Source organism: Sinohyriopsis cumingii, chromosome 5, assembly GCF_028554795.1.
Source record: "Sinohyriopsis cumingii isolate HCF-2022 chromosome 5, ASM2855479v2, whole genome shotgun sequence".
Lineage (NCBI taxonomy): Eukaryota > Metazoa > Mollusca > Bivalvia > Unionida > Unionidae > Sinohyriopsis > Sinohyriopsis cumingii.
Genome location: NC_142965.1, coordinates 72,633,884 through 72,659,145, shown reverse-complemented (window position 1 = coordinate 72,659,145; position 25,262 = coordinate 72,633,884). Strand labels below are relative to the sequence as shown.

General features: G+C 36.8%; 1 protein-coding gene across 1 annotated transcript in view; it reads right to left on the bottom strand.

Annotated features, from left to right (window-relative positions):
- Positions 1-21,121, bottom strand: part of LOC149799436 (von Willebrand factor D and EGF domain-containing protein-like) — a 62,136-nt gene extending 41,015 nt beyond the window's left edge. The window contains exons 1-4 of the mRNA XM_089958779.1: positions 20,999-21,121; positions 13,700-13,762; positions 1,419-1,628; positions 451-615 (exon numbers count right to left, since the gene is read on the bottom strand). Coding sequence (XP_089814905.1) covers positions 451-615; positions 1,419-1,628; positions 13,700-13,751 — 427 coding nt within the window. The 5' untranslated portion in view covers positions 13,752-13,762; positions 20,999-21,121. The remainder of the gene's footprint in view (positions 1-450; positions 616-1,418; positions 1,629-13,699; positions 13,763-20,998) is intronic.
- Positions 21,122-25,262: the final 4,141 nt, after the last annotated feature.

The window sequence follows — 25,262 nt, the reverse complement described above, 5'->3', positions numbered from 1 at the left end:
TTTATCAGTCTGCACAATTATGCAGATATTTTTATCATACCTCGAACAATAATGACGCTGAAGTTGTTCTGCATTATTTGTCACTGTACTATTTTAAGCTGGCCCTTGGAAACTTAATCTTAAACATTTTGAGAACCCACTTTATAACTGTAAATGCACTTTATGACGAGAAAGACATACTCAAATATGCAACTAAAATTCTTATCCTCCGTGTTATTATCCATTTAGCGGTAGCTACTTGTGATTACGATTGTCTGAGCGTTTATATTAATTTTGCAAACACTACAATTTCCGCCACATAAGTAAGCTCATTGCATGGGCGCTCTTATTTAAAATTTCAAAATAAATTATAAATGCAAAGTTTAAATTACATTTTGTATATTAATGAATTACCCTCTTCTGAGCTATATGAAAATATTAAGCAGAGAATAAAAATATTAGAATACATACCAAAGCAGTAGGCAACATCATTGTAGTATGTTGGCGATAGTTTGTACAGCATATGCGATCCGCAATTGATGACTTCAATATCAAACGGAGACAAGCATATATTATATAAAGTCTTGACACAAACTGTACGAGTAACCTTTCCTTCACTGGTAGTTGGGATCGTACCTTTGATAAATAAATCATCAACTAATAAATGAATGATGACATGATGTATAATATATTCATCTGCATGCATAGTTAATCGTGTTAGACGTTCTTCTCCATGAGAATGTTCTGTATGTCCATTCCTTATCCAGGCCTTTTTCGGATCACACCTGCTATGAAAAGCGGTGTACATATTATACTAGTGGTCCATATATACATTTTGGTATCCAAATCCCTCAATTGTAACATTTTAATGATTATGACCTTCATTGTTTCCGTGCATCCAGCCATATTCTTTGCGCTCGTTTTGGCATTAAAGGTGCCAAACTGTTGAAGGGACCACTATGATAATTGTTAAACACATTAAACTAGTGTTGTGTATATGACATCTATACTTCTCATTTTTTCAGTCAAAACATTTATACATTTGCGTTAGTAGCTTTAGCCATCTCTATATTCATTACTTAAGCTGTATGCACACCGAACATTCCGCAAACGTTGTAGATGTAAACTTCCTAAATATAAAACAGAACAACGGATAAAACATTAAGCAATATCTATACTGAGAAATAGTCAGTACCAAGCAGCAAATATGCATCATTATTCTAATAACTGTCCTCATTTGTACTATGCTATTTTGAATGGTATTCATTTATACACCGGGATGAATGAAAGTCTATATCACTCGGCACATTTGCTTGTATTAGTGATGCCAAAAAGTTAACATGACCGAATATTATGTTGCGAAGCTGTCCAAAATTCCAAACACTGAACATTATTTACATCATCGTAATTTTATATAATATTAATATGCAGTCACTCACCATTCATCCAAATTGGAGCACCAGTATTGCACGAATTCCAATATATGTTGAAGTTACTATGATCAGTCGGAATGTTTCTCCTGCCGACGTCATACCAGCCATTAACCAGATCATGGTCGAATACCCACAAGCCAAATCGTTCGCCGGAGTAATTTGAGGCTCTTTCATCCAAATGTGGGAGGGTCATGTGGCTTCCATCACAGCTTTCGCCTGTAGGGAGTGATGTATATATTTATACATGTACGGAGAAGCATAGAGAAAACAACATTTATAATATATTAGCCCGCGTTCCAAGATTTTCTGAATGATTTTCGGATTGAAAACTAGAGCAATGAAAACTAAGGCTAATGCTACTTCGAGGACAGTTGTAAGGGTCGACCGGAGGCATCACCTCTGACTCAAGAAAAGGACGATTGTTTTGATACTCCATGAGCGTCATTCGTAGTGACATCCGATGAAGAGATCCGTTACGCGAAATACGTTGAAGGATTTCACTGCTTCCTGCTCTCAAGGCGTACATACGTTTCACATCAGGATACATGAGGCTTGATGGTGATCTTCCCAGTCATCCGTTCACATCACATACGATATAGACGACGCTCAGACAGATACAACACGAACGAATTAATATGTGCTTACGTGTGGGTCGAGTTACCGCATCATTCAGGGTAGCCACACTCGCAGGTAGTCGCTTAACCGACTCAGTGCTACGATCTGCAGCTTCAGTGCAAAGCAATATCTCCTTTGCGTAAAGATACTCAGTCAGAGACCACCAGTCTACCCTCATTACAATGTATTGCGTACTGTGGGTTCTGGTCCAAGCCAAGTAGTACACACAAATGTGCTTAGACCAGAGTTGCGACGATACACCCATAGTCACCCAGCCGTGTCAACTTGTAGCAGATTGGGACACTTTAGCAGCCGCCTTCTTGTAGATTCGAGCCAGAGCGTCAGCGACTTGGGACGTCTATGAAATAGCCAAGGGCGTGTTTTTTTTTTGGAACGGTTGGTGACATCAGCTACCATCAGTGTATACTTGTACGCGTATCTCATCCTAGTTGTATAGCTGGAAGAAGACCTTTGACTGGTGCATCTCTTAAGGGTTGGGACATCAACCATATGTCTGGGGATTTTGCACGATGTCGTCAGGTAAATTTGCGACATGGTCTGCTTTATAAGCCACCCCACAACACTTTGAATGACTTTAACGGCTTCTTGCACTTTGATGATAGGTACCACACCCTTTCAGTAACCTGTTGAGCTGTAGTATATAGCTGAGAGTTCAGTTTACATTTCGCTCTGTGGTTGTAATATGTTTAGCAGCTTGCCGGGACTTGCCGAGACCTATCGAACTACATAAGAGCAAACCAAGTTGACAGCGCAGACAATTACCTGCACATGCCAGGTTAGAAATATTTACGGACCAAATAGCTGACTGTAATAAGCCCCACCACCGGCCACAATTACAGCTTGGAGTCTAGCATCGCCTTTTCTTGGCAGACGCGCTCTTCACCGATACTATAGGATCAACTTAAAAGAATATAACTTTAGTCAGTGAATTCTATAGCATTGACAATTGTCACACAGAGTATAATATCAAGGGACGACATGACACGCACCTGGTGATAATGATAGAAATGATGCATAGTTTAAATAGCATTTACTTAGCCCAAAATCGCAGAATAGAGATTATTACGGTACAAGAGATGTCTTCAAAGTGTAGCAGGAGGGTGACAACCAGTTTTATTTTAATAGACGTTTATCAACGATCAAAACTATCAAACGTGATCGAAAGCACCAAACGTCAAGGCAGCCAAGTACTGTTCCATGGTAAATGAGGATTTCGAGATCCCTCGCGTACAGAGGTGTAAACATCGTACACCTGCATTACGCGATTACCTCAGCGAAACACACACTACTGTTCCGTATGAAAGGGGTCATGCAATGTCATATAAACGCTCCAACAATTACCAGGTTTTGCTTTTTCATGTCGTGTCAACGGTGTTAGTCTTTCCGAAGTTCTTGCGTTCCGCGAACTCGAGCTGCTACGTGGCTTGATGTGTAAACAAAGTCAGCTGCCAAATCTAGACAACTCTAAAAGAACATAACTTGATAATTTGCTGTTTTTTGAGCGCACAAAACATCATGCCACGACACTGAACCAGCGTTACCAAGCAAACACAAGTGCTGATCTGGATTATGAACAAACTAGTATGACACTGGCGAGACTGTGCCCGAAAATATCATACCAAACTCCTTCTGAGAAATCGAATGTGTCCGCTTGACGCATGGCAACGGTGATTATATGTTCTCTTATCGTGTCCCTAGATACATATTTCTCAATGTAGTGATGTGCATGTGTACCGTGACCCATACGCTAACGCTGACATACATGGTGGCGGACCTATGCGAGCTTAGTGCGGACAGTTTCCTTATACTGGACATCAGTAACAAAAGCGTCCAGTACATTAACATGTAGCTGTTTCCTATCAAATTAATATATTAAGTGACAATTGGATGGTAGCAAGAAGATATATCACAGTGAATGGACTACATCACCGCATAGTCCAATTTAATATTTATTGCCAATTAAAAAAAAAAACATGGTTCGTTTTCATTTTTTTTCCAAAGCACACTATCCGTCTCATTTTTAAGGAAAATATGTCTGGCAACATGGCAGCGAAATGGAGACTAAACTTGATAACATACAAAAACATCCGGTACAATTTCATATCCCAACTCACACTATAGGACATGGACTTAAAGTTTCTCCAAGCGACATGGTTCAACGATAAGCCTAAAACCGAAGCACGACACATGTTTTCTGTGTCTCAAGAAGAGATCATGGTCAATGCAAAAAAGCTGACAGTCACCGCGCTGTTCTTAGGTACGGGAGAGGAGGACAATGAACTCAAAGAAGCTGAGACTCTGGAACCTCCGAATGTGAAAGATTCTTCGCCTCAACGCGGTAATTCAAAGGACCGGAATCGCTCTTGTAGATAGCCTTTCTAAATTAAAATCTCTCGACACACACATCTACCGGGAAATATAAACACTTCCAGAGTTGACTGAGGGTGTATCAACAGCAAACGATCAAGATTGGGGAGACTATCATCCAGATCCTTCATACAGACACCGATTGCAAACCTTCGTACGTAGCAAGAGTATCACTATAGCTGAGTGCATCAAAATCACGGTTCTGTTTTCAATCACAGGCGGACACCTGGTCAGGACATTACGCATCGTGAGAATCCAAATAATGGAAACAGACATAGTATTTAGGCCCTGACAAGTATCACTGGCACTAGAACGTTATTCCTCCAATAAAAGTCAAAAACGACATAAACACAGCTGTGAATATTGATGGCGGAGAAAACACCACCCTGCTACAAGTTAAGTGTTGGTGATAAATTCCATGAGAAGTTATATGTAATACCATGTGGATACTTATACGGTGGAATACAGAAAGTCTCTATAATCATTTTGGAATAAAGCCATTGCAAAGTTAATATGCCAGAGTGAAACATCACCCTTGTAATTAAAAACAGTGCGAGAAAAAGTAACAAAACGTTTGAGTCTACTTGGTCGTAGCTTTTCTAATAACAATTGTGCAATCACAACTGGATAATGTTCCCAAAATAGAATATCCCCGCTTCAAGGCTTGTAATGTTAGTACGGCAAACGACAGCGCAAACACTTGTGGAGCAGACAGTTATACACTATATTTTCAATGAGACCATAGAAAGCAATATGTACCGTAGAACACATATCTGTTACATGTCAAATCGCGTATTTCTATGTGGAGTCTGAAAGAATTTTCCCAAACTATTCATATTGTAGATAGTTTTACCAACTCGAAACATCAATCGTACATATCGATTTCCATCAAACATATGTATTAATTGATCCTTTATAGGGAAACCAAGTGGTCATTGTAGCTGCGATGATCAGACATTTTATCCATTAAGATTTTATCTCATATGTTGATTAGAAGGAAAACAGATCCTGTGTACAAATATTGTGCATTAATCCACTGACTATGTTGTGTATCATCCTCCGTATCCGATCAATCATCCCACAAATGCATTTAGCTTTCGACTGACATGATAAATAGTTTAAGTAGTGTCATGAACATGTTTTCCGCCTTTTTTCTTTGCTCTTTCGTTCCTGATAAAAGTCACGGTCTCTATCACCCATGGCATGTGCCAACGTCGCAAGCAAGACAAATAATATATGCTAGCAGTGGAGTACTATGACACGAAAGAGAAAATTGTTGTATTCCTCGACTGACATTGTCTGCGAAACCGCAACCGCAGGGTTTCATATTTGTGCTCGGAATTGTCGGTGATTTTCCAATTCCGCCAGCACTATCGTAAATCCAGCGGTAGAAAATATTGTATCCTCGATTGCCAACATATACAAATTACTAATAGTAAAAAAAACCTACATTTTGCCGCTGCAAGTAATTCTCAATAAATGAGTAATAGTTTATGCAGCTGTATCGAAATTAATTTGCTAGCACTATTAGAGACACCGGTTGCTATCGATATAGCTCAGAAATTAATTCCGATTGGCACACCTATGATGGTTGTTATTGTTGCGATTCCTGCCACAACAAAGCTAAATGTTGTCACTGCGGCAAGCCTACAAAAGGCATAAAGCTGTGATAAAGCTGTGAACACCTTTCGTGAACATGTAAACAATACACGAACATGGTTAACAAGGCTGGTTCCTTAATATTCTGCTTAAACTGGGTTTCTCGCTTTAACATCTCGCACAGAATTCTCACATCCACGAACGACTGTCCTTATATCACATGTCAGGTCTGTATCTAAGGCACATCTATATCATCATTGTTTCACAGGGAATACCGTTGGGTCAGCGAAGAACCTTTCTTAACAAACACTGTCCAAATTTAACTAAGGGTAGCTGAAAATCAGTTACGAGGTAAGTGCTGAGTGTCGGCCGATGCTAACACATATAGCTTTTAGAGTCTTTACCACTAACCCCGATTTCTTTCGTCGAACCTCATCGTTGATTAAGGTAATATCATACATGTATGTTGGGAGTTTTTCTATATTTGACCCATGATCGGCTGAAAAACAATATCACAAAACGGTTGTGATCGGATGTTATTACAATCATAATATACTCGTAGCGACGAAAGTGCGATCTCGAGTGCGCGTGAATCCCCAGCGGTAGCAGGTGTATATATATTCACAATGAATTTGTGTTTCGTTCATGAGACTGTGATCACCGAGGGAACGCTCTTGCATGTATTTACAACAACCTGTTCCATCGCAACATAGATTTCACATTAACCATGAAGTGTTTCAGTTGCCTCAGACCTCATTATTGGTGTGGTTATAATATGCATCATTGATATTTCAACAAGTTCATGCATCAATGGGCTATGTTTCTCTGTCCATGATATGATTGGAAAGCAGCCGCTGAGAAATCGATGAGGTCTCATTAATGACTTATGTTGCGCTGTTGCTATCAGGACCTGATCCTACAAGTATTTCGAATCATAAGGGTCACAAGGTCCACTAATGCCTTCACACTGGCTTGGTTGGTGCTCATCAAATGGTGCAGCAGGTCTTTAGGGTACACGGGCTGCAGGTGTTTGTGTTTGTGATTAACATTTTTAAGGTAGCTTGTACCATTGTTTCAGTCATATTGCAACAATGTCGGCAATGTGTGTCAGTTTATAGTGATGTCTAGCAATGGGGCAGCATGCCGCAGACTTTATCATCATATTCCACCCAGTCACATTATTCGTGCACCAGGGAGACCAGTCCTCATAACGCTGGGCGCCATGCGAGGCAGCTGCTATTACCATTTGTATAAGTCTTTTGTATGATGAGGGCGGGGTTCGAACCCGCAACCTACCGCATCAGAGGCGGCCGCTTTAACCACTAGACCATTTGTGCGGTAAGCAGGACTTTTTTGTTCCTTATATTCACGTTGTTATTGCATATGTTCCCATATCTTCCTCTATAACACACTCATGGTCTGGGTCAGATCTCTAGGATATTGTGGTTGTTGTGGTACGTACATATGTATATATTCTTTGCATAACGTTTCACCTTCTTTAGTTCCTTTGCCCATAAATGCATTAAGCGTTTCTACAAAAATGAGCAGGCAATTGATCATCAATACAATGTTTGTTTAAAGCAAACACCTGGATCTTGATTTCAGGCCATTCCTTATCAGCGTGTTTATTGTGTGTTTTTTAATGCGTTTCACCATGTACTCTTTCCAGTTGGGTGGTCCGCGAAGGGCAACGAATAGAGGAAATTAAGATGATTATCTGGCATGCATTTTTATTAAAGTATTGAACTGGTGTTTTCATCTGTGGGTGGTACTCATTAGGCACGTGTGGTATTCATTCAACTGCTACTCTAACATCTGTATCAAGTACACGGATTACTTTTGCAAGTGCACCAGCGGCTTCGTCAATTATAATCGACCTTCAATAAAATTACGTTTCAATTCGTGGAGTTGACGAACGGCATTCCATGCTCTTCCATGACATCCTTGGCTGACATTTCATATCATTATCATGATTCTTAACATTTGCGTTCGACACATTTGTTTCTAAACCGGCTGCCTATCTACGCCCCTGGACGTTTCGGTCCAATCAATGGCGACAAAATTATGCAGGTCGTTAATCAGCTGCGTAAGCATGTCACGAAATTCGTCGCACGAATGGTAATCGGCACACCAAGTCTAATGAAAATTTCCAAGACCGTGGGCGTCATTGTCACCAAATATCGACATGTTATAGTTTCAAGGATTTTTAGGCAAGTGTGTGAAACGTCGAGCCAAATAGATTACATCGGTGTTTTTGAACCGATCACGATGAAATATTTGCGCGGTACTGATTTGTTCCGAAGCATCATTTTGCCGTCCACTACAGTAATATTTTCGCTTGAATACAAAACATCAGTAGTAGGAAGTTGCTTCATAGATGGAAAAGAAATCCAAGGTGACATTGACATTCTTGTCAGTCAACGCTTTATAAAATTCTTTTAAAACATTACAACAGGTTTTATCACCCGCTGACGGCACAATCACCTAAAACCGATACCACACCAGCCATCATAATATCATATTCAGCAACAGTTGAGTTTTTCCTGAACCAGCAATGGTAATGTTTAGTGCGCGAACAAAGTTTGAAAAGACATACAATGTTTGGACTGTTTAAGTGTTTCAAGTGCAGGGAAGTCAATGACGGTAAACATGGGGCTTTTCAAGTATTTAGTATATCTGAAATAATCTTCGAATTTGCTCAATTTTTATGCCATTGAATAACATGGTATATAATACAATCATGTCTTCATAATATGTGCGATGCAACATGTACTGCAAATCCAACTCAATTTCGGACATGTAATGGACCAGCATCAATTACTATAACATGTGTTTGACGGGGAGCAAAGTAATTCACATTTATTTGGGAAGAGGTTTAATGTGATAAAGTTGATGCATTAAAAAAGTTACCGCGAATACCATGGAGTAAATATCATCGTGGAAAACACATCCCTGGATACAATTACTGTAAGTCTGTAGGTCTGGTACACTGCTAGATGTACTTGATTATAAGAAACAACCAAAATCTGGTGAAGCACCAGTAAATTATGCTGAAGCTTGATGTTACCGACACGACCTTGCATATAAAGCATCAAACTATATCCGTGAACGTCAATGCGAAGACGCAGTTCTGATCTATGATATAGATATGGTTGAGGAATCAGGTGCTGAAGAAGGAATTGCAAGGTTGATCATCAAAGCGGGATTGAATGCCAAGACTGCACATGGGGGCAAATCCTATCAATTAAGTAAATTATATTAATACAAACAAAGATATAAAGCAGGATATTATGTAAAATATTATCCAGACCGCATGGGTATTTAAAAGGTAAAACAGCCGTGGAAACGTTAGCGTGTGTCTACAAATGTCACTCTTGGTTCTGCTTGGGCATAGTTAAGCAAACATGCGTTCCTGCAAATGTAGTGTCCCATAGCAAGAAAAGTTTAACCTGGCTGGTTTGATATACAAATAACTAATGAGGTTGATCAGTTTGATATCTTATTTCAAGTACGTTGTGCCGTTAGCGCGCTTAAGACTCGAACACGTTTATGCACGCGGACCACTAACATGGCCATGCCATGACAATTCGATCCAGGTAAAGAATATCTCGGATCAGCGCTGTTGAAAAGTCATTATGCATGAGTTCATCGTGACCAAACTTTTGTAAAACAATTTAATCGCACACTTGCATAAAGAATATTCAGACATCAGTAACCGCATGAATTATTAATAAGGTCTCGGAGGGGTAGCACACGGTATTTTCTTGTAACAGGAAATCCCACATTTTAGCAGCTCGACATATCCATTATGGACGATCCAGTATGATCTGGTTTTGTGTTCTCTTATTTCTCTTTTTACTGTGAACTGCTAGACGTCCACCACCAAAGTTCGTTCGTAATTTAAAAGCCAGATACGCAATAAGATTTCGAAATTAGACTTGCTCATTTCATGGACTTGATCTACGCAGATTCGTTTCCTAAGATTCTCCGTGGTTTTTCCTTACACAGCATTGCTCATGAGTTGAAAAATAAATATCTCAACTCGTTTTTGTTGACCCTTTGCACGGATCCGTATTCATTTGAATATACGGAGCCATTCAAGCGTGTTTGCGCAATTCAATCACTCGCTTGATCCTGGTTGTATGCATTCCCAAGCTAAAGTACAGCTGGAGGTTACGCACGTGCAAAACATAATACGTTTCATCCTAAGGGTTGGCACTGTCTTAGAACAACCTAGTATCAGGTGCCAACAACACTGATTGCGCTCACGGATAACACTAGTCTTCAATATTTTAGAAATCTGCTTCAGAGATAAAGTGTTCTATTTATTATGGATTTTAATGTGCTGGATTGAAATATGACTATTAAAACTACTGATCGGCTACTCTTTCCAAGATATTGAAGTTTTTACTTTGTACGTCTATGTATATTGTTTTGATAGTAGATTTTTAATCATTAATTGTAAGCCTAGGCCTTTTCTTGCGTTTATAGCTGCATTACATGATAATATTTCACCTGTCCTGTTTATGTAACACTTTTAAAAAAGCAGCAAAAGGGTTATAAAAATAAAATTTATTATGAAAAAAAGGCAACACATTATGTATATATAAGTACATAGTTTAGTTTTATTCGGTGTCTAATCGGCGCTACTTGGATTGTCTCTTGTGTTTGTAAAATGAAGCATCTCTTGTCACTGTCCAGCAATAGTCTGCAATAATTGATGTGCTCCACTAGCCTTGATAGCGTTTCGCCATTGCTGCAATGTTCTGGTGAAATCGCTAGCCCTGCTCGTCGCTCACTGCTCCTTATGGAGGCTTGACACCAATTCCCTGTAGTTGTCTGCCTTGTTGTTTCCGAGAATATTGGTTGCCACTAACTGGAAGACTTTCCATGCCGTCTTTTCCCTGCCACGTCGTGCGCGGTCAAATGCATCATCTCGAAGAAATTCACGGATCTGGGGATCAACAAAAACGCCTTCCTTCATCTTAGCTTCACTTAACCTTGGAAAGTTAAAGGTACTTGAAAACTGCTTGCGGTTTGTCAATTGCCTTGACAAAGTTCTTCGTCTGACCCAGATTAATGTGCAAGGGTGGTAGCAAAATCTTCCTTGTTTCAACGGGTGGTTGATGCTGAACACTTTTCCTCCAAGGCTCCAATCACTGTAAGCGTGGCAAATCTCACTTGATGTATTTGGAATTTCTTGCAGACCAAACAAGGAAAGAAGAACCTTCAAATTGCAAGAAAGCTGCTACTGATGTTGGTCATAGTCTTTGCACCTCAAAATTTGTTTCATGTTTGCATGGGTTTCCTTCATATGGACTACATGACCACCTGGAATTGATGGTACAACACTGGCATTATGCAGTAAATAGATTTAAAACTTGTATTCGATGACTCAGTGAACATTTTCCACTCATTTCGATCATGAATTATGTTGAGGGCTGCCATCACACCGTCGATGTTGTTGCAGACTACATGATCACCTTCCATGAATAAGAATATAACAAGATCCTTTTGACAGTCACGGAACATGCAAACCCTAGCATCAGCTGCCAGGAGATTCCACTGCGGTAGTCTGGAGACAAGTATATCTGCCTTACTCTTGGATAGTTCCAAATCCCTTGCAAGGTCATCCAGTTCACCTTGTGTCATGAAGTATGGTTCAGAGGATACATGTCACAATTTTTACAACAATTTTTATCACTATCACTATTTGAGTGAAAACTTGTCATTTATCACTGAGTGACAGATTGTCAAGTATCACTATTTGAGTGAACACTTTGCCATTTATCACTATCTGAGTAAAAACGTGTCATTTATTAATATTTGAGTGAAGACTTGTCATTTATCAATATTTGAGTGAACAGTTGTCATTTATCACTATCTGAGTGAAAACTTGTTACTTATCATTGCATATAGATGCATGATGTAACTGTTATCGGCAGCGGGGTCCTAGTCGTCCACGGTTGGGTTATTTCCGTGAGCATATCTGTTACTCACCATAGAAATCCCACCACATAGTGATTGTTCAATAAACAGTTGTTGTTCAATATCTGTGTGCAATTACAACTCGGTATTTGTTTGAATAACAATGCATTCCAAACCATACCTAGTGGTGTACAGGATCGAGCTTGTAAATGTACCAGGCAGTATCTCGAAATTTCTTAAATACATCAGCAAACAACAATACATAAGTGGGCAGATACAGACCGTGATAGTAACCCATGAATCTGCATTCAAATGATAAGCAAACCTTGACTAATAATCCAAGGGTTGCACGTCGTGTGTTGCTTGCACGCTTAAATGGGCACAAGCCATGGGAAAAGATGCCGTGATGCATATCAGGAGCAAAAATGTGAAAAGGCGAAATCGGCATAATGACACCACTGTTTCATGTCCTGCTACAACGATAATAATTACTCATGCAGTTTTACTCAACTTGCCTTAACAAATAAACAAAAAAGGAATTTGCAAAACACGATGTTAATAAATACTCTTTTCTGGACATAAGTTGCCAATCTGATCTGTCCGGTGTATTTGAACTTGAGAAGCATGCCTGACATTGGATATCGTAAGGTGACATAAATAAGTGTTCCACTATATACAGATTGAGAACAATTAAAAGCAACGAGAAGTTATGTATACTGACTGTTTGAAACCATATCGCTGCAATTTCCACTAATTTCCAATATGTTGCCGTGCAATTTCATCTCTCTGGCTGAACAACATTGGAAATAAATAGTTTTTTTGCATCTTGGTTGCTTGTTTTACCCTTCTTGGTAGAAACATGCTGCCTAACTAACGCAGATATACATTTAACAATATATTGTTCAGACAAGCAAAAGTCGTTATTTTGCACGTCTTTTGTTATGAGTAAATGATTTGTCGCAACTTGGTGCTACTACAAATATTGTATAAACTATTTAAATCATATCGATAATGTTCTTCACGCTTCAAAATCAAACCTCACAAAAGGAACAAGAAAATTGTATTATATGGTGACAGGACATAAACATTCACCGGCATAAAAATAAATAAAAAAAGATTATTAAAGTTAACTACACAAAAATAATCTGTTGAATTTTGGATTTGTTCATATCTTTCATTCACATTATATACGAAGAACTATCAGAGCGACCCTTTACATTTACAGTAGTTTCCTAGCACACGTGAATTCATTTTTAACGATTCCACTACTTGCACTAATTATATATAACTACATATTAGACTAAATTTGTCTCACATAGATAACCGTAATCTTTCGTGCTAGTTATATAGCATAGTTGATGATAAGGTGATTGTTTTAGGGGTTTTTTGGGGGTTTTTTTTGTTCTGTCTATTCAAAATCTGTTTATAGATGCAAAACGTGGCAGAATTAACCTTTGATTAATGCTTTTACTCTCACGAAAAAAATTCATGGTACTTCTTTTTTTAGAAAGTAGTTTTAAATACGAAACGATAGTTATAAACATTAGTTTTCTTTTTTAATAAATGGCATCATCGTTAATGTAACAACCAGTTAGTGGACTAATTGAAAAATCATGTGATATATTTGCAAGGGCGATGAACCTATTAACAATTCACACGTGTTTTGCAAAAGTGACGGTTTAATGAAGATACTTAATCATATTGTTGTTCTTCATTTTCACATCATATTAAATTCTCATTAGACTAAAGTTACATACCTGTAATTTGCACCACAAAGCATGTTAGAACTACAAATAAGGCAATCGTCATGTTTCTCTCACCTGTAATTCATAAAAATAAAATTTTCAATATTGTAGTGATTGGTATCTTATCTGAAAAGAGTTTATGAACTTACCTTGCCTAAATTACCACGATCTAGTTTTAAATGTGCAAACATTTAATAAAATTTTATATCTTTATACAAGCAATTTAAAAACAATTATCAATATAAAACACACTCGGAAACTTAACGTCTCTAGAATAGTATGTTATATACTACCGCTACAACAACTTAAGCTTCCAATACTACCATTTCTAACATTACTAATGCAGATTCTAATCTTTACGTTACAACTGTTACTGCTAATGTTACTACGATGTCTTCAAATTTTACTGCTACTACAAGTCATACTACTTTTAATGCTACTATTACTACTACTGCTGCTACTACTACCAATACTGATTCGTTTACTACCAATATATATTAGTTATGATACTACTACTAACACATTATGAATGCTCATCATATTCTCGAATGCACACACAAAAATGTAAGACAAATTAACCTAAGTAACAGTGGAACAAAACATTATCTTACACAATAGCTCATTAATGTATATTGCTTCAGAGTCTTAACTCTCTCTCTCTCTCTGCGTACAAACGTTGACTTTTTACAGAACACTATTAGATTCAGATTGTCTCATATAAATTATAAAAATGTATACCTGTTTAAAGAAAGTTCAGACATTTTAGACATCTGTTAAAAACAAATATTACTCTGGCTTCAAGCTTTAATTTCAGCAATACAAATTCCCGATTCAGAACTAAACATTCGTTTAAAAAAGCAAGTCCAGCTATAAACATAATCTTAACTAAAATGCATCATGACAAAGCCGATTATTAAAAGTTAAGCATCTCTCAAAGGTCACATGTGAATGGGATACCATACTGTCCCCCCAAAAAGCTGAATTAATTGGAAAGGTGGAAATAGACTCTGTATGCCTTTGATCAGCTCTGAAATGCACGTACGTACATCGATAACTATCTTGCTCCGAATCCGACTCGCCCTCTCTCCGCCACATGGGAAGTTTGAAATTAAAGACTACTACAAAAGCTAGTGGAGTCTTGTACAAATCCTTGACAACACGTTCTGGGACCGATTGGAACGCGAGTATTTTGCAACACTTCTGAGTTTGCGTAATGTCTGTCTAACAGACTGGACACAAATGTTATCTTTAAGCCATCTCCATCAATATTGATATTTGCAAGAAAAACGTTGTATAATTTAAATACAAATAATATCTTTTTGTGCGAGTTTCCCTGTTCGTCATCTTGTTGGTTTTCGCGGGAGTTGAATGGACGGACATTTATTTCGCCTTAGGGCTCAAATATATTTGCATTTATAAACGGAAAAATAGGAGACTTCTTAAAGAGGTATATAAATATATGCATGTAAGTTTGTATGTATGGATGGTTGAAGGTAGGTAAGTATATACTTTGATATCTAATGTGGTGTAAATGAGGTCTGTCACGTAAATACGTAAGTATGCTTAGCGGCATTCATCTTTGTAGGAAGGTAGATAGTTAGGTACCAATATACAACCACTATATTTTCCCTTAATTATTAATGTTGAACCATGAAAACTTTGAACATGCATATCCTAAAATCATTTCAATACTCGACACGCTTTAAGTCGTCCGTGTCATATGTTTAGATGATATGCACGGTGTTAATGATGTGCGCTTAGGATCATTTATATACGTTATCTATATATTTTAGACACTGTGAAATAAATACACAGGGAAGTCTAATTATCTGTGACCTTTCACAAGAGCACAAAACAGAACAGTTCTGTAAGAAACATATAAAGCGAAATAACCCTGTAAACATATTCAAATTATTCAACTTTATATTTAACTTTCATTTTGATTATTACTTGAGACTTTCGTATACTATAGATTCTTTACCTAACTCGTTAATATATTTCATCTTCACAGAAATAAGTCATTTTCTCATTAATTGCATAGCGTATTCAATGTATTGGAACTTGAGTATTATCATGAATGACAAAACCTGTCTTAAATTCGAAGACTTCCTTGGTTCCTACACTTCATTTTTGAAATCGTCATTTGCAGACTTTGCTAGAGTGCCTCTTAGTGTATACGAAAATATCAAAATAAGTAGATACTTTATCTATAAATATTACATAGATATAGTTCCTGTCACGAACATTTCTTTGAAAACTATTAATAACGAAGAACGGAAGGTGATAATGTCACACACAAAATATTAACTTTATTTTAGTTCCACTAAGTTTGGTAATGTTAGGATATATTTCATTCAGGAACTGCTAATCCTGACATCATTATGTCTTGGAAAATGTTATTTTATCCCAACTTGTGTCTCACCTTAATTCAGTTAGTCTATTAAGCAATGTGCAGTTTGCATATCGCATCGCCATGGTACTTGAACTACGATTATGAGTGTAGATAATGACCTTTTCGCTACTTTGGATAGACTACAGTCCTCACCTTAATTTACTTGTCTGAGGCATTTGACACAATATACCATATTATATTACTTCACTGTTTCCAGCATGCATTTGATATTCACCATAAAGTTCTCCCGTATTTCAAGTCCTACTTAGTCAACAGGAAACAAATTGTGTCAGGAAATGGAAAACACACCAGCCCAGATGATGCGTCCCAAAAGGCTTTGTTCTCTGCACGATTCTCCCGATTCTATACACTCGGCCGCTCTAAATTGTCATCGATCAACAACCGATATCACACCAATTGTTTGCTGCCAAACTGAACTTTAAGCTACCATCCAGTGAGTAGAGTGGTGAATTTCCGATGTGAAGTCATGAATGACATATAGCCGAATTGTTCTTGATCACCATGCAAAAAATTCTCATTCACATACTTTACCTCATGAATACGCATCAGCAATACCAACATTAAATTCACCTTCTGAGTACGAAACGTTGGTGTTTCGACAGTACGCTCGCATTACACCAACATCTAACGAACATATTCAAGGCTGCATATCTGCTTCTGAGACCCATCAGCTCCATTCGCAATTTTCTTTCAGTTTATGCCACTAAAACACGTGTGTGTTAATAGTACGCTCAATACTAAACTCTTGCAATTCGCTTATATATATTTCGTCTCAGTCTATATTAAAGAAACTTCAAAAAGTTCGAAATACGACTGCTCGAATCATAATTAGAGTACAAAGAACTGAGCACACATATCTCTCCTGCTCTGTAAATTTCACTGGCTAAAACATTCGATCCAAAATCAAGCATAAAATCTGGTGACGTGCTAGCATGCTGTCTGGACGGTCCATTTATGGAAACGCTTATTATAATCGCACAAGCATGTTTGATAGGTTTTGAAGTGTAGCCGAAATCGTTCATTTCGAGATATCGGTTGCACATGGTATACTGCTACAAGACTATCATACATGTACACTTTCGCAGCTATGGCCTTAATGCGCAAAGATTTGAGGGTCGACCAGGCACTTCGGTCATGAGGTAGTCCCCTAGTCATAAATTGGAGACTAGTTTTCTACTGTTGGCATTTTCGCGGAGTATGTTGAAGGCAACGATCTTGTTGGCGTGGATGCACCTACTTTGGAACGTTGTGAGCACTGCGCATATGGTTGAGAATAAAAACGTGCAAGTTAGAAAATAGGAGAATATCTTCTATCTAAATACATGTTTTTGACAACAATTAAAGTCCTCTCCAGTGTGATTGTGCCAATGCGTGTCTTCACAAAGACCATTAGGAAGACGTGCGAGTAGATCGGCATGTGTACTGCACCAACATCGTTGTCAAAACAAAAGGTAAAAGGTAGGTCTGGTCAAATAAACGCTAAAGTAGCAAACTGATGCAAAGTGTCTAATAATAAAGCAAAATGTGTTTGTGCCGTTGCTCTTGATATACGATGCCTCCCCAATCCATGCAGACTTGCATACATAATCCTACGCGAGTTGTAATGCTATTGCTAGAGCAAATGACCCCATGGGTTCGCTGATCATATGGAAAACTTTAACATATTGGCTATAAGAATGTGCGATCCTGTCCTCCGCCGTTTTACGTTTTTCTAGTGCAGGTGCAGTGCAAAGCAAGCATATGCAACGTTGTCTTTTACGAGAAACATACCAAAATGGTACTCTGGTAGGGCCCTATAACGTTACGAACATCGAGTGGAGTTGGATATCTGGCATACGGACAATGCTGTTATTCATAATTTAAGACTGAACTAATACAACGTTGAGTTTCATTCGTGTTTGAACTCATTAATTCGAATCTTGTTCGAAAGAACCGTTTATCCGTCCGTGCAAAGTCATGTTATTTATACAGCACATTTTTGAGTTTGTTCTAATTAAAAAAATATTGGACATACAATGTTTAATGAATGTTTAATCAAACGATCCTCTGATTTACATAACGGAAAATATTGAACCTTGAACCGTTATTCCTCCATTCCAAAACATCCCTTTTTTACATGTCAAAAATATCTTAACTTATTCTACTTAGAAATAATTCAACTTTCAGCCATTTTGTCCAGAAACAAGCATAGAAAATCTTTCAGAATTTCAGATTGCACTTTAGAGTTTAACTAAATTCTCATTGAATATACTTGTGAAAGTTTTGGTATAAATTATTGACTTTTTGTCTTTATTTTATATTTTATGTATCCTAGTCCATTTATTTGCATGCACACTGTGTACGCGTAATTGATCCATATTGTCTTTTCTAAAATTATGTGCACACATGAATGTCTGTGACACTTTATGAATGTTGATTGTATTATTTCATCAGATGGAACAGTATATGGTACTATTATATGTTCATTTCTGTCTCCGATAAGTGTTCATTGTTAGATTCGTGCAGTATTTTGTGATACTGAACACCTTGATATTGAACACATGTGCACGAAACGTGTGCCTCAAACTAGTATAGTGCAGTAGGAACTACTTTGTAAACACACTCATGTAGTAGACGTCTTAGGTTTTGGTTTAATACATTTATTTGTGAATGACCTAAACAATACTGTTTCGTCCATTTGAAAGTATTGGGATAAAGTATACGATGAGGACGAGTACACTGAGTCGGAAATGAAACATTCCAACAAGCACACGAATGAGCGTGATATGCGCAATATCAACAGCAAAGTGAAAGTGGCTGTGCTTGTAAATACCTTTTTGATCGTCGAAACAGTGATTTAAAATAAATATTCGTAACTTTTCGCAAATAGAGTGGTTCAGAACAGTGACAGTGCTCTCTAGGGTCTATACAAATATAACAAAGAAAAGCATATTGAAGCCAAGGGCTACCGCGTATATATCATAGACGCACCATTTTACAAGTCTATCAATATACTAGGTTCGAGGGGAAACAATGAAAATGAAGGTTTTAGAAGGAAACTAAGATTCTCAGAGCCAATAAGCCGAGACGACGAAAAAGTATTTTCATTGGCTTATCGGACTATCACACAACAACTACTTTGAAATTGTCCCGTGGACATATTTTGATACAATGTTAATCTATGGATAGAAGACACACCATGTAGGATAAAGGTTGTAGCTGGGGTCCTTCGAACAGCGAGATGCAAGTGACCGGGCATAAATATGTGTCTCCTTTAGCTGGTGATAAGAATGGCAATAAATATGCTTACATTTATGCATCTTAAATTTCCTCAAAATATATTGTTTTTATTAGAGCTGCAAATCCGAATTACATGTCGTGGCTGTCATTCTTTCATAGAATGTTTGTTCTCTGTACCTCACAAATTAAAACCTGAGACGGAATATCTAAACAGAACTGAAGGTCGCTACCAGTGGGCACATTATATGACTACCCGTTCTTAATTTGGAGTGACAATTGATGCCTTTATTGCATATTAGAGCCTATTATATAGTGATTGCATACAAATGTAGACGGTAAATCTGCCTCAACAGTGTCTTTACTGACTCAGTCATCCGGAGGCAAGTGAAGGTTAGTCCAAAATGTTGAGCAAACTCTATAAAGAAATATATGAATTCAAAAAACAATAGCAGAAGTTCGTGCAGTTCAACTAACAGAGGGAACATGTCCACAGAGCATTCAACACTGAATGGTGAATTTTTTTTAGAGGCAAGCCATACCAAAGTACATAGCACAAACTCAATGAAAGAAACTTACGGTTCACACTCAAAATGAGTTACACAAATAATTATGTTGGTTCATGTGCTAGAAAAGATTAAGCAACATATAGTCAGGTTATTTACGCTGCAAGAGACATATGATAAATAGGTGTATACAACTTGAGAAGGACACAAAATAAACGAAGAGGAAGATGAAATCAATTGGCGATATGTTAGCAATAGACCTAAAAGAGCAAAATTAAGGACATATAGAAAGGTTTTGTTAGGAATTATATCAATATAACACATTGTTGTATTAAATGGAATTGGTGGCATTGTTTATAAATTGAAGCCATAGTCCAAAAGAACCAATTATACAACACGTTGCAGGACCTACTACAGAATAAAGCACTAGATTTAAAGTAGCAGCTGTGTCCAGATGTGCCAAATCAACGATGATAATCAGAGGAATGGTAAATATAAACAAATCTGATTTTCAAATATATTTAAAGGATTGGAAAAATGTTGTAAATTGTTGGAAAGAAATTTTCTTGTTTTGGATGGTCGCACAGTTGGCTTGTTGATACCATTTAAAGACAATTTGTTTTAAGTGACTGACAAAGAACATTATATACAACTTAACGGACAGCCCGAAACAGAAATCAAACATTTAAACGGAACAAAACGTATATATAATTAACTGTATGTAAATAAAGTGTGATTAAACATATTAACTATCCATTACACAAACATTTTTGAAACAGATTTCCCACCGAAATCACAGTAAAGTTCGGAGAAATGTTCATGATACGTGTGCTTTAAGGGAGTAGAAAAACAGAGACAAAGAACTGCATTCCATGAAGGTTCGCAATACTTATATCTAGGTAGTCTCTTTTTGTTGTTGCCGTTAAATAATAAAAAACAATATAAAAAAATTAAGATAACAAAATCACAAAAATTAGTATTGGATGGATTTCTTCTGTAAATAAATGTGACATTTATTGTTGAAATAGCCTTTAATAAATAATTACATAATATGATGCATAATTCTGAGCATCGCATGGACCGACTAGATATCGAAATTTGTCACATATTCATATAACTATCTACAATAATCTGTAGCTACTTCCAGGTAAACAAAACAAATAGATGTTGAATTACCGTGTTTAGAGTAGCACTGAGATGCATGGTTTGTTGCAAATGATCTCCCATTTGTTTTTGTTGTTTGAATAGCGTCAACGTTCTGCTTGAAGACAATATATATCGTCTTAGTATAAACTGCAAATAATACACTAAAAGAAAAAGAAAATCCTGATGATGATGATGATGATGATGATGATTATGATGATGATTAAAATACTTACTTTTGCCTTTCCGTTTTAAAATACTTCAGAAACTGTGACTGAGTCGTTTTCTTTGCTAAAGAAGAATGAATCTTAGCTTTGATGTAGACTCCTTGTTTTGATAGCTAGTCCGCTTATAAAACTGGTATGTATCTATGCTCGGTCGATATTAACTTCTAGAAAATATTGAGAAAGACGGTGTTTGAAAACATCAGACAAATTAAAAGCACTATATAAGGACATTATAAAACCTTGGTTGATTATTGCACAGAAAACAACGTAGTTGTACAGCAAAGACAGCCATTAACACTAAGAATAGAAAGACAAATATGTATTATATTATATATCTCGCACCAAGTAAACGTTCGATGGCCTAAACGTAATCGTTGTTACAAACATGCCATGCATTACCTGGATATTATCAGTAGCAAAATCAAGATCGGATGATAGCCATAGCTTGAGATTAAAATATTTGGAATGTATAGGGTGCTTTATGTGTATAAAATAAATAGATAGACAGACAGACAGAAAGGGGATCGGGACATAGTGTTTTTTCCTTTTTTTGGAAAATGTAAAAATAAACTGAAATTATCGTAAAACTTGACAGCTTGTACGTCTGCCAGTAGGATTCGTTATGGCATTCATCGTACTGGACAATTTTTAATCACTTTTTAGTCACTCGTCTACGAAAGTGTTCCAAAAGAAATTTAGTACGGTGTTAAAGTTTGTGAGCATGCATATATGCAGAAACGTTTGTAAATTGATGCTTTTCTTGTAAACTAGAATATGTTTCATAATCCGGATCTTATGGTAATAAATCGTTTTCCTAGGATTTTTGATGCGATTGTAGCAAATGTAGTTGGTTTTGTTTTAAACAAAATTCAGCATATTTAATTGGACGAGGATCTTTCATCTGACGTAATGTTGCGTGACACTTTACATATGTATATTTATGTTCTTTCTATTTATTTCGGAGTTGGGAAGAGTGCATTTGGGACGTACAAGTCTCTAAATATTTACCGTTTTAAGCAAACAGCTAATGAATGCTACATTGGACTAGAAACTAATATGGTATATTGGAAATGTTTACATGCCTATCGTATATATCCAAAGTTAATCCACCATGCCCCCATTTGTTAGCTTTCATTTGAAACATTTGCGAGTTTTAGGAAATGAATCCGTTAAATAAAGTAACACAGTTTACCCTATTACATAGAGACAACATAAAACCTTGGTTGGCTAAATTTAATAAACTGTTTTAAGCAACAACAAAATAAATAAGTATGCCTGCATCAAAACCAAGCAAAACAACCACGTAGCTCTTCCATTGCTACAATAACCTAGCGTAAGAAAGATGCATCTGAAAATATACATTTCCTATCATTCTTTTGTTCATTTTTTTATTTCCCTTTGGCACGATTACCTATTTTACTTACTCTCCGATGACAATGTGGATAATATGTAGGTCTAGATTCATTCCTTTCTTAGTGCACATACTACCAAATATAATCAATGCACACATTTTGGAAACAAATTAACACAAATGCGCAGCTCGATGTCAAATCTACCGTCGACACTTATCAACAAACCGGTCTGCAAAAGTGGGTGTTCAACTAGATATTAAAGTACTGTACTATTTACGAAACTGGAAAATGATTGAGCTTACCGAGTACACCAATATTCATGTGACTCTCGTGTTCTTCACAGTTTAATTCTATATATTTAAATGCAGTTCTGCATTACAGTGGGTGTACGTCACAAAATGCACGATTTTATTTAAATAGATGAATGGTTAATACATGCGGGATAATGTTCGAAGAGACTAAAGCTTTCAAACCTACATGCTATTTTATTGGGGTCGAAGAAAGATCACAAATAATAAATACTGAGATCATGTTTCCTGCGTATGTAAAATGCATGAAGGATGCGATTCACTTGTGCATGACCAGTTGATTTAAGGACCCAAGCAATCTCCTAAGATCTTCCTTTTCTTCCTAATAATATAACACCTTGCATAACAGAGGATTGGTTAATTATTTGATACAAATGTCCGTTTATGAAATGTTCAAATTAATTTGCATTACCACATTTATAATTACTATGTATTCTAAAAGATTGTTATAACACTCGTTTTTTGCAAACTTTAATTGGCTTTAGCGCTTCAGCAGTGTTGTCCGAATGAGAAAATGTGATCAATTATAAAGTTTTCATCATTTGACACGCCGAATGCCTTTACACAATGGCGTTTGTTTAAGGAAGAAAGGTGAAAAAACAAAGGCGACAGGAAACAAATCCTGATAATGACACGTCATTCATAATCAGCAAAAAGAAAAACAAGGGCCTAACAACGTCGTCTGGTACTAAATGCGCCGTAATCACACCCGGTGCATAAACGGTCCGATCCAATCCTGTTCTAAGTGTTCAATGCAATTGAATCATGAAATGGAATGGTTTTGCTTTGTACTTTGTTTGATAAAGAATTTAGAAATATCCGTTAGCTACTGGCTTTAACATGTTTGTTGACTGAATACAGCTCGAAAGAAATTTATTCGGCATTGATTTTGAACTTTGACCGTTGCGACAATGGCTGAAACTTTATAAGAAAACAAAATATAATGCTGTCTTTTTAGACTCAAACGTACAAATAAAACTAGGAATAAAATAAGGGCGTTGACGACTATTGCGTGTGAACAAGTATATTATCAAAATTCCATATAATTTTTCACCGGTGTTTCCACAGAAAATGATCCAATTGCAACCTGCTATTTTTAGGCAAAGTATAGATAGCAAGAAAATCAACTCATTATCAGTGATTGCAAGTCTTTACAACATCAGCATCGCTATGCATACATGCATGTATGTATGTATACATGTATGTATGTATGTATGTATGTATGTATGTATGTACGTATGTATGTATGTATATGTGTATGTATTTTATGTATGTATTGTATTGTATTGTATTGTATTGTATTGTATTGCATTGTATTGTATTGTAATGTATTTTATCGTATAGTATTGTATTGCATTGAATGTGTGTATTTTGGAAATTAATCATTATAACTACCCTTGATCTTTCCTTTCATACCCTTCTTTCTTCTTGTGTGTAAATGAAGCAAAATTTAAATAATATATTAAAGAAACGTGGAACAAATCAATACGAAACAATAAATTCAATTAAATTTGTATCACACACCGGATAAGCTAACTTGGGATTGGTGCATCGCATTGACATTTCTTCAGTGTATCCTCATGCTGTTTGTAACTCAGGCAAAGTTTGTCTTTGCAATGGTGTGTGCCTGAATATTTGGTCTTGTTTAAAGTTACCCTGGCACGTACCAGATAGTCCTTGACAGTTTAGGTCTACATCATTCAACCATAGGAGCGTCTTAAAATATGCCCTTGAGTCATTTAGACGATTCATGATCGTGCTAATGCTTGAAGATGAACTGTTGTGGGTCTGGAGTATCGGGGTGAAAGCTTAGCACCAAGGAGACATGCTTGTTGATTTTCTTAGTTTTATATTTCAAAATCAACATACACTAGGCCAGAAAGAGTGCATTGTTGTAACAACAGACTTTATAGGAAGGCGCGCTTTCAGCTTAACTCTGTTTCACAGTTGAGGAGTTAATCAGGATGTAAAAAACGGTAAATGTTTGATTGTCTAGTGAATACTTCTTGGACCAAACTAGTAAAGTAATATATGAGGACATTTAACATAACTATTCACATATTTAAAAAAGCAATGAACCTGCTCTTCATTTTCAACATACAAGTGAATGAATGACTAGATAATGGTATTGCAATAATCAGTTAAAACACAGCAACACATTTTACCTGATGAGGGCGAAACAATATTACCGTGGTTTGTCTGAACGAAACATTTATTTTAAACACACGTAACAAAAGTAGCAGAGTTAATCACGTCAATACTGATTTAATGCCACGAATGACAACCAACTAGGCAGTAAAGTACATTGTTGTTTTCTGTATGTCTCCTACTGGAAAATGACATTGAAGATAATTAATTATCAACTTCACTTCCGTTTGTTAAGCTTACAAAGTGCGTAAGTATTCTCGTA